The 11,885-nt window shown below is 35.8% G+C and overlaps 1 protein-coding gene across 1 annotated transcript in view; it reads right to left on the minus strand.

Annotated features, from left to right (window-relative positions):
* Nucleotides 1-6,510, minus strand: part of LOC134746478 (protein NDNF-like) — a 70,392-nt gene extending 63,882 nt beyond the window's left edge. The window contains exon 1 of the mRNA XM_063680880.1: nt 5,513-6,510. Within this exon, the coding sequence (XP_063536950.1) occupies nt 5,513-5,517 (5 nt within the window). The 5' untranslated portion in view covers nt 5,518-6,510. The remainder of the gene's footprint in view (nt 1-5,512) is intronic.
* Nucleotides 6,511-11,885: the final 5,375 nt, after the last annotated feature.

Below are 11,885 nucleotides of genomic sequence, written 5' to 3' on the forward strand. Positions count from 1 at the left end.
GCGCACTTTTTAGAACAACAACGACCCACTTTCAGAGCATGAGACATGAAAAAATATATATATGAGACAATTGGTACAATCTAACATTATGGTTATATTTTAGTATTTTACTCAATATCTGATAATAATAATCTGTACCTATTTGCGTTTGTATAGCATTTTTTTTATAAAGCTACTGCATGTTACTTGATTACTTATAAAGTTCTGATTTAAGTGAACATGTATGTTTTGTTCTTATGAGAATAAATTATTTAAACCGAAACCGAAAGAGAAAGTGACCACGGCCTCTAGTGCCAAGATATCAAACCAGCGTCCTCCGGATTCGCGTCTGATGTCTCAGCCACTCGGCCACCGGAGTCGCGGCAGTATAGCTCGAACTTTCTCGAGTATATGCTATAAATACTAATTTATATAGTAATAAATTTAATACTAGCACGGGACTTAATCGCGTACATATATGTATAGTAATGTTTTACTTGAAATAACACCTAGTTTAGAAGCACTAAGGTGCAATAAAGATGTAAAATACGTCATTATTATACTTAAAAAAGAATTTGGGTGTTATAATATCAGGCAGTGATGGGAGGTGGACCGAAATGTAAACGGAATGGTGGCTTTTAGCATTCGTTAGCTGGTTGCGTGGACGACATTCGAAGGATTGGGGTCACTTCAGTTCTAGCTTAAGACCGGGACAAGTGGCGTACTCGAAAAGTGGCCAATGCTCAGAAGTGGGTGATAAAAGGGTGAAACGACGATGATGCTGATGAGAAGTATAAATGAATAAGCGAAGAAGCAACGTACAAAGGTAAAATACGTTGGAAGATTGGTGATGTTCAATGGATAAATTCAGTAAAACACCTTTAAGGTGTATCAATGATCTATTCCATTCATGAAGACTTTTGAATACGGTCAATAAGTCAGTACATATACATATTCGTGGGCATGTTTTTTGTAGTAAGGTTTTATCCAGCACCGAGTCAGCTAATACACGTATAATATACATTATGATGCAATGTATTAAGTAACGATGATGAATATAAACAATGAAAGGCAGAACAAGATTATACATCAATCAATGAGCTGAAAGATGAATCTTATGAACGGTCGATGTAAACAAAACAAGGATGAGTCATCGAACTGAGTCAATACATGTTGATAGAGTTAGACATAAACAAGTCTGCAACGATTTTGACAGAACACGCAGTGCAAGTGTTATTTTAAACGTCAAACTTCTATGAAATTATGAAGTATAAATAACATTTGCTCCGCGTGTGCTATTAAAATCGAGTTCGTTTAGGTCGCGCACCGAGGGTTCTGAGCAAACTTTCAATTATCTCCTATAAACACAAAATACTTTTGACCAGAAGTATACTAAGCATAATTTTATGTACAGCACCATCTATCGGCAAATGGGCTAACTAATTTGCGAGATCGGTAGTATGTATTTTGGTTTTTCAGGGATAATTCTTTATCATGTGAACCGATTTCAACAATTGTATTTTATTTATATGAAGGTGTTTTAGTTGAAATCTAATAGAAATTTCAAGTATAATAATAATAAACACTCGCAAAGGTGGCAAAAATTAAATTCGGAAGAGTTTTTTGATAACTAAAAAAAAGTGTTTAAAGGTAGAGGCGTGATTATATTTTTCCTGTTATATTTATGATAATGTTAATGTTATGTAAAAAATTCATGATTTTTCATTGGTAAACTTCGCAGACAAAAAATGAAAAATCATGAAATTCGAAAAACGGGACCCTATTACTAAGACTGCACTGTCCATCTGTCTGTCTGTCACCAGGCTGTATCTCAAGAACCGTGATAGCTAAACAGTTGAAATTTTCACAGTTGATGTCTTTCTGTTACCGATATAACAACAAATACTAAAAATTAAATTTGTACGGAACACACGTTGGGCGTGTCCGACACACTTTATTTATTGGTAATTGCTTAGCGGCATAGTTGACTAGTAAATACCTAATGCCATTGACATTAAGACCACCATTTGTACATTTATAATTATATTTTCTACAATAAATATACCACCAATGTATGATTTCACCAGTTGCGGTGAAGAATGCAGGATCGTGGGGTGCACAGGCTAAGGAGTTTGCATGGGAATTGGGTCGGCGACTATGAGTTGCGATCCCCGCTACGGGTCATACCTCTGGTCCAACAGATCTCCTTGACAACTCAACGGGGCAATATCATAGGGACGTTTGGATCAGCTACGGCCCGGGGTGACCCCTTAGTCTAGTTTAAATTAGTGGTTAAGATTTGTCAGTACCTAGAGGTAACGAAACCTGTAACTGATTTGTTTATATGTCCACTTGACGAAACCTTCGTTGCTAATCACGAAACATTGATGGGCTTGTTTCTAAATATATTTTTATTAAATATATGTCAGATGATGTAGCTAAAAATAAATAAACTTCCTTCAATCCGTAAATCATCACCCGCTAGTAGAACGGTGACGATTGACAGTAACCGTGGACACAATTAACTAAACAATCATAAGCCTTATTGTACCGACATAAGAACTACCAATGATCAGTTAAGCGGATGTAGTTACTAGAACTAATTATAATTAGGAACTTAGAGAATTTCAATGGTATGCTTTTCATGTTCGCCCTTTGATAAGTTAATTGTAATACATTTACCTATACTATGAAGAGATGCCTCCTTCCCAAACTGTGGTAAGGAGGAGACAAGCTGACACTTATCAGCAGAATATATTATGTATGCGGTATACTAATAGAGAGCAAACTAAAGGACGTCGAACTTAAAGATGTCCTTCTGGTCTGCAGGAAATAAGAAGATTCGAGAAGATAGTGTGGGAATGCCGCCGAGACAGTAGCATGCAGCTTCAACTCTATTCAGCACAGCTCGCCTGTTTCCGGCCGGGCGTCCCTACACTACATCTACAATTCTATATCAATAAATTATTTCGCCACAAATTAGTTTTAATTTTAATTTCAGGAAAACACCATACTCAGGTTATGCCTTAATAACTGATAACTTTGCCCGCCCTTATCGAGTTTTTATATTTATTTTGTCCGATATTTGTGCAAAAATGTGCATGTCAGGCATTAATTGGTTGGACATAAATTGGACATAAATATAAATTAAAAGAATCATATATTGCTTTTCTAATCCGCGATATAATAACATCCTAGTCAATCCTCGCTGCGCTCGGACCAATATAGTCGAGGATAAAAATTGACATTTATGCCTGAGTACACGGTGAAAATGCTTATGGATCATACATTTTTATATAGGATTCCGTAGTCAACTAGGAACCCACATAGTTTCGCCATCTCCGTCTGTATGTCTGTCTGACTGTCAGTCAGTCTGTCTGTCCGCCTTTCCATCAGGCTTTTCCGCGTGACCGTCAGTGCTAGAATACAGCGAGTTAACATGGATATATAAATCGATCATGCCAACAAAGTGGTAAAATACTTTGTCTCGCTTCAACCCTATGGTGTTGGGTGTCGTTAGATAGCTCTTTCAAAACTAATAATATAGGTAAATAAAATTGCTTTTTAATTTTGTTTATGGCATCTTAGGCTATTTAAATAAAGATATTAGATTTTGTTTTTATTAGCGGATGTGTAAGTCCGCCGTACATAATTATACTATAGTTTAAAATTTAGTACGTTTTGAAGAACCAAATAAATACCAAATCCCAATTTGTGACAAAAAATGTATGTATGTGTTACGGAAATACCATACCTACGTTTTCGTAACTTAGGGGATGATTTTGTAGGGCATAAAGTAAAATTGCGCTTATAATATATTACAGAATAGGGAACACTGTGTATATTATTGAATATACTAATTTACAGGGTTGGAGCCGGCATAGTTTTTATCGCGTATATATATATATCTTTACTTGAAAAATAATTATAGTGTATAACTAGCCTTATGAACCGATTTTGCATGTACAACCAGCCTTAAAGTTTGTAGTCTATGATTGTTCATTATTTTAGTATGTGGGTATTTTTGCACTTTGTAATTTTTCCTCAGTCACCCGTTGACCACGAACGCTGTAAAGAGTTCGAAACGTCGGGATGTATTATAAATTCAATATACGCGATATAATCCGTTTTCATAGTTTTATTTCATGAGTAACTATCGCGGTAACCGAAGACAAAAAAAACATTGTTTATTTATTATAGACAACAGACTACAGTTTTTGGTAATAATAAAATTATAGTTAGCTAGTAGGTAGAGTAAATATCGTATGAACTAACAGTAAAAAGTCCTAAGATCAACACTGTTACAAACACAAAATGATCCAAGTTAAAATTAATATATTTATTACTAGCTTGCCCGCGACTTCGTCTGCGTGGAATCAGTAACAGCAGCTAGAGTAAGTTTAGCGCCTGGATAAAGTGTAACAGCAGTCACTCAATTTAAGCATAGGCTTAATTGCGTGTCATCAATTATCAGGCAATTCATTAAATCTCTCAATTTCACCCCTCTTTTCACTCTCTTTAGGGATGATTTCCGACATAAAAACTATCATTAAATCATTTTACGGTTTAGACTCACTTTTTTTAGTCACTCGCGCGACATGGCGCATGGCATGGCATGGCGTGTAATATTAGTATGTCTCACAACAGTTTAAATTCGATAAAAACTATCATATCTCTATGCCAAATTTTAACTAAATTGGTTCATCGGTTCAAGCGTGAAGAGGTAACACAAAGACAGACAGACAGACTTTCGCATTTATAATATTAAGTATGGATTATAAGTTATTGTGTTATAGATAAAGGATCGAACTTGCTGGTCAAATTAGCAACATTTTTCGTAAAACGCGCCGACGGTATGAAGATTTCTTGCAATATTTGAGCGTATATTTTTAGCAGAATTTTTTTTAGTAAAATATTGTGTGACAAAGTTTGTATCTGTTTGTTTTAGTTATAAATTGACCCTGTGCTGAGCAAGATCCCGCTAATCCTGAATTGGAAAGGGATAGGTGAGACCTTTGTCCAGCAGTGGGACATACACAATAAATAGGGTAAAAAAAAACCGACTAACGGCGAGTCGGACTTGCCCACCGAGGGTTCCGTACTTTTTAGTATTTGTAGTTATAGCGGCAACAGAAATACATCATCTGTGAAAATTTCAACTGTCTAGCTATCACGGTTCATGAGATACAGCCTGCTGAAAGACAAACGGACAGACAGACGGACAGCGGAGTCTTAGTAATAGGGTCCCGTTTTTACCCTTTGGGTCCGGAATCCAAAAAAATAACCCTAGTGATATCTTCATAAACCTTTTTTTTAATAATTTAAAAAAAAGTATCTTACAGTTATTAGTTATCTTTAAAATAAGGATAATATAGTTGGTCAAGCAAATCTTGTCAGTAAATAGGAACAAAGAAAACTATACTCATCCTTTTCTTTTGGGTGCTAGTACTAGTGTAAGACAAAGGTAGTATGATTCTCTCTGTCTATGTTTGAAATGAGACAGTCCCTTGACAAACTATATTAATAAATTTACCTCATTTTTCGGCTCCAGGTTCCTTTAAAGCACTAAACCACTTCCACAGGCATTCGTTTCAAAATAGTCAACAAAACAGCATAACCCCCGCTTATAAAGACATATTTGAAATTCAATGTGATAGTGAAAAATAGTCCGTATTTGTAACCGAATCAAGTAGACACGTGTAGAACAAAATTATGCACCGCAAGTGGATACAAGGCCTTTTTCAAATTGAAAAACACATTTTATATTCCTCTAGGAACCATTGTGCATTTGATGGATCTTTATTCAAATCACTTTCAACAACTTCAAACAAAAAATATAACCGTTCAGCTTAAAAAAAAACAATCGGTCTTCGAACGTCATCCAGTTAAAAAGTTTATAAAGCTTTGACAATGACTATTTAAATTATTTGACCAAATCAAACCCGAACCCTAAAAAAATATACCGATTTAAAAAAACGTTATAATTTCAATTTTTAAGGCTTGGTTTGATTGAACTCACAAAAACGTAAAAAAAGTTTAAATTGAACACCGTTGAATCATTGCATTGTTTTAATGCTATTCCAAAACACACAAATCCAAACCACAATTTTTTTTAACGTTACACATTTGAATCAAACTATGACACTTTCAAATTTGGAACTTTTCGTCGTTAAGGCGATTTCACACCCGTTCGATGTCGGTGCAGTCGAGTGCGTGTCGCACGCGCCGAGCGACTGGATCAATGCGTGCTAAGCTAGCGATGCATCGACTATCAAATAAACAAAAACTGCAAAGGGGTGCTCAACTCGCCTGCACTTTATTGCGATTTCACGAAACTGATAGCCGATTTTTATTGCGTTTTTGCGATTGCGATTTTAATTGTTTCTGTAACTGTAATATGCTTATTAGTTTAAAGATGCGAGCTATTGAGACTTATATATTATACAGTGCAGTATTTTTATGTTATTTTTGTAGGGATGTTTAATTTACCAGTAGATAATATTATTGCGATTTCGAGAATTTTATAGCTGTTTTATTGCAATTGCAATTTTAATTGCTTTCGCATGGTAAGCAATGTAGCCATTTATTAGTTTAATGTTGTGTTTTATTTGAAATAGGTAAGTTAAGGATGTTATTACCTGCCTACTTCAACTTATTTTATGATTTTGAAAGAGATATCACGCATGTGTTAAAGCGTTATTTCAAACAAAAGTGTAAATAATAAAAAATATAACTTGTGTGCCTTCAGTAGCATATTCAGTAGCATTATGCATAAACTCATTCTGTTTGTAGGCAAAAGAGAGAAAATGTAGCAAACATGTACAGTCGGGCACATTCCCGGTGAACCACTTCAGAAAAAAAATCTCGATCCTTACGAGCGAGCTAAACTCCGCCTCCCATAGAAATAACAAATTACGATGCATTTAGGGTTATTTATGTTAACAATGAAAAGGGTAAAAACAGGTAATGAGACAAACAATAGGTATAAGGAAAGTTTATTAGTTGTTGTTGTTTAGGCTAAGCTTCGCCTTCCCATAAAGATAACCAATTAGGATGCATTTTGGATTCCTTATCTTAGTTTGCAAATGCCGGCCATCACAAAGACAATGAACGGCAATAAACTTTACCTAAGCTAAACCTGTTTCTTTTAATACCCACATTTTTAAGTGCGATGCTATTGGTCATTTATGATACCGCCTGACCGTCTGCAAAACGTTTAAACGGTTTTTGCCCTTAAGGTGGTTCACCGGGAATATCCCCGATTGTACCTACCTATTTTTTGTTTTGTAACTAAAATGTAAATATTAAATATTTGCACGAAACTTTTGCAACTTAGACACTTAGCGTCTGTTTTGTTTAAACTATAAAGCCTATCGAAAATAATATGGAACGCTCATTTGTTTCTTGCATATAAAATGTATGACGTATAGTTTAAAAAAAACAGACACGGTCGGTTGCACCAAACTGTTTGTCATCGTTAAAGAGTTCGCTAAATTTTATTATATGGAAAGTTTCATAGTAAACCGCCGCGGCGCGCCGGGTGACGTTAATCAGTCTCTCAAGCGCGGATGGTGCAACTGGCACCTGGCACTAAGTATTCACCGGTTTTTGACAGCTGACCAATATTTTTTTTGTTTTTTGTATAGGTATACAGTAATCGGGTTTATTTTGAAGAATAGTTTGATATTAAAATTATAACTTATTTTTTTATTTGGTCTTGTTTCGACATAAATTAAATTATCAAAGTTCGTAGACATTTGGTCAAGTAAAATTGAGTTTGTAGATGGAATACGACGGTTAAAACGTTGTGCGCAGGCGCAGAATGCACGGAATGCGTTCAGTTTTATATATAGCCGGTGACAATGGACAGTCCGTCACCGGGCTAAATCAAGGATAGCTCTTATAGGACCATTTAGTTGTATAGCGGCTTATTACACTAAATAGTTAGAGGACAAGTTTTTTAAAACCCGCTGGTGAGTATTAACCTCAGCCTATGGACATTTAAAAAAGGAATGCGTTCGGTTTTAAATACATATTGGGACCGTGCACGACGACAGCGCCACACAGCGGTTGCAAGTATAGGCCCGTATTTTGTCACAACTGTAAATAAATAAATAAATATAGGACATTATTACACAGTAAGCTCAATAATTAGGCTATTAAACTAGAAATAAGTAAATCGTAATAATTTCAGTGAAAACTACTGAACGGATTTTTTAGGAACGCGTTCCGTTTTAAATATATCTGTTGATAATGGATAGTCCATCACCTGGCTCAATCAAGGATAACTCTTATACGACCATTTAGTTGTATAGCGACTTGTAACACTATTCTAGCAATAGGTAAAGGACTCGTTATAAAAAAAAAAAAAAATATTGGTTATTAACAAGTTTGAGAACAAATCAAACCATTTCATTAAACTTATATTGACCGGGATATAGACCGTGATTACCTTTTGTATTATTTGTGAGCTCCCGATATTTCGACGCAGTTACATGCATCATGTTCACGGGTGACTGAAGATAGCGGGTGGGTGTCAAAGTTGTGTAGACAGCACTCTGTCTACCCTCATTCTTGCGCGTCGGCTGCGTTCACTTTCAACGTTACCAACGGTCGCATTCACACTTGTTGGTCATTTCATTAAATATTTTGATTTGTGTTTTTTAAACTGTAATAGATGTTATATGCGAGTGCGATAAGAAATATATGCAACATCCCAAAGAAACCGACTCAACACGCTGACTTGATTGATCCCAATGACCCCAAGCAGTCTCTGAATAGGTGCAATAACTTCTTCTCGTCGGCGGGTAAAAAGCTTGCAGATAGAATTTTTGCTCAAACTGGGGTCGCTGAGAAGACTTTAGCCGCCAAAGTAAATATAAGAGAAAGTCCTTCCGAGTCCTTCTTCATGCACCCTACAAATGTCAATGAAATCAAAAGTATTATTTCACAGCTTAAAAAGAATAGTGCACCTGGCCTGGATGGGGTCAGCGGCGACCTGATCAAGTCTGTTGGCCACCTAATATTGCAACCACTAGCACATATTTATAACCTAAGTTTAAGTACGGGTCACTTTCCAGAACTGTGGAAAATAGCATCTATCACCCCCATATATAAGGACGGACCTAAAAATGAACCTTGCAACTATAGACCTATATCCCTACTTAGTGTCCTTTCGAAGATTTTAGAGAAACTAGTCAATAAAAGACTCGTCAGGTTCTTAGAAAGGAGCGGAGTACTCTCTGAGAGACAATTTGGCTTTAGGTCTCGCAAGTCCACTGAGGATGCCATCTCGCTCTTGGTCAATCTAATATCTGCCAACTTGGACAATAACATAAACTGCATCGGCGTCTTCTTGGACTTGGCCAAGGCCTTTGACACGGTGTCTAGACCAATACTCCTTCATAAGCTTGAAAAATTGGGGATACGGGGCGTGTCACTGGCCTGGTTCGATAGTTATCTATCTGGCAGAATGCAACTAGTTAAAGCGGACTGCCACAAGAGCGAGCTGGACAGGGTGGATTTTGGGGTTCCGCAGGGGAGCGTGCTTGGCCCCACATTATTTTTAATCTACATTAATGACATTCACAACATTCCCCTTTCCCAAGCGGAAACAATCTGCTATGCCGATGATACAGTGATCCTTTTTAAAGGCGACACTTGGGAGAGTGTTTTTACTGCAGCAGAAAAGGGTATGAGTAACGTCGCCTGCTGGCTCCGAGATAACCTTCTAACCTTAAATAGTAAAAAGACTAAATTCCTGTGTTTTCATAAATCTGCCGCTTCCAGCCCCTCTAATGCTAGAGACTCAATCAAAATTCATAATTGCAATAATGTCAGTAACTTATCATGTACCTGTGAAGTAATATGTCGTACCGACTCTATAAAATATCTCGGCTTACTTTTAGACGAAAATTTAAATTTCAAAGCCCATATAAAGTGCCTCTCCAACAGAATTAGGAAAACGATGTATATATTTAAGAAACTTAGACATTCCGCAGACTTGAAACTTTTAAAGAATATATATATATCTATATGTCAGTCTCTAATCACATACGCCATCTCAGTATGGGGTACTGCCGCCAAGACGTTTATCATAATGGCTGAAAGAGCTCAACGTTCGGTCTTGAAGGTAATGCTCAAAAAGCCCTTTCGATATCCGACAAACAGCCTTTACCAAGATGCTGAAGTACTTACAGTCCGCCAGCTCTACATACATAAAGTCTGTCTTTCCATTCACAAAAAAGCCGTTAAGTCTGAAAATTATGAGAAATTACTTGCTAAACGCGTGTTTAAGTTACCTATCCCGTGGGTTAACACGGCTTTTGGGAGACGATTTGGCGACGTCCTCTGCTCTTCGATTTATAATACGGCCGTAAAGCGCCAGAGCGAATTAATCGGTTGCACTGTGCAGGTGGCTAAGAAGTTACTTTTTAGCTGGTTATCAACACTTGATTATGATGAGACTGAGACATTACTTTTGAAAATTGTTTAACACAAACTGTAATAAATACAAAACTAACTAAGTTAGACTAAAATATTGTAACTTTATAAAATTGTTTAATACAAAGCCGTAATAGATATAAAACTAACTAAATTAGACTAAAATATTGTAACTGTATAAAATTGTTTAACACAAAACTGCAATAGATATAAAACTAACTAAATTAGACTAAAATACCGTAACTTTATAATACTGTGTAACACATAACTGTAATAGATATAAAACTAGCTAGATTAGACTAAATATCATTCGAATATAACTGAACTAAACTAAAGTTGTACCTAGAAACAAATTTAATAGCAATAATGTAATAACTAATAACAGAAATTGTATTTATCTTATTCCAGGTATATAAACCTGAATCTCATTTTTGTCCTCAATTGTAAAAATTCTTAATCCAGGTATATAAACCTGAATCTCATTTTTGTCCTCTATTGTAAAAATATTATTCTAGTTAACTCGCATGACATAAAAATGTACATCTGGTCTCCCGCGATACAGGCCTAGCCTAGTGCGGGGACTCCTGGAACCTCCGAATGTCAATTCAGTTATGCACCAACTCTTTTCTGTAATTTGTGATATGTACCTACTATGTACTACAATTGTATTCGTTCTGTGCAATAAAAACATTTTTTATCTTATCTTTATCTTAAAAAAATATATTAAAGAAAACCCACTCCCGCCGACTGATTGGTTATTAAACTAGTGCTTTAAAGTAGTGCTTATTTGCATGGTTGATATTTTTGGCGAATCTACTTTCAAAACATTTTAGCTAGGTACCTACTTTATGCTACCATACTTTGTCTAATTTCAGAAAAGAAGAAATAAGATAAAGATAAAGAAAGTTTTTTTATATGCCTTAACCTCGTGTACATAATGGAGTTTAAAAAAAATGAATAATTAAACTGTGAGTTCATATTTTTAAGGTTTTGTTTTCTTACAAAAGTAACTGAAAAAGTAAAACAACAAAGGTGGGCAAAATCAGCCACAATTCCCACAAACGGCGGGCAGTTACCGAAGAAAAGCTTTGTATGAAAACTGAGGGTGTGTAGTTGTTAAAATACATTCTGTACATCCAAATTGCGATTACTTTTTTTTTCTTTTTTTTTGTAAACCTGTGTTGTGTACAATAAAGTGATTACTACTACTACTTTAGGTGCTATAATCCAGTAACTAAACCTTTTTTTTGCGTTCTTATAAAGTCCATGAGTATATTTGCCTCATGCCTTAATATGCCACGTGACTAAATAAAAATTTAATTTTCTGACAGATACACGGATCGGCATGGGCTATCCATAATCACCCTACAGAACCTTAAAAGTATGTCTTTACTCATCATCATTCGGTTGCCCTTGTCCCATTCACTTGGGGTCGGCGCAGCATGTCTTTTTCTTCGATACCT

Source organism: Cydia strobilella, chromosome 13, assembly GCF_947568885.1.
Source record: "Cydia strobilella chromosome 13, ilCydStro3.1, whole genome shotgun sequence".
Lineage (NCBI taxonomy): Eukaryota > Metazoa > Arthropoda > Insecta > Lepidoptera > Tortricidae > Cydia > Cydia strobilella.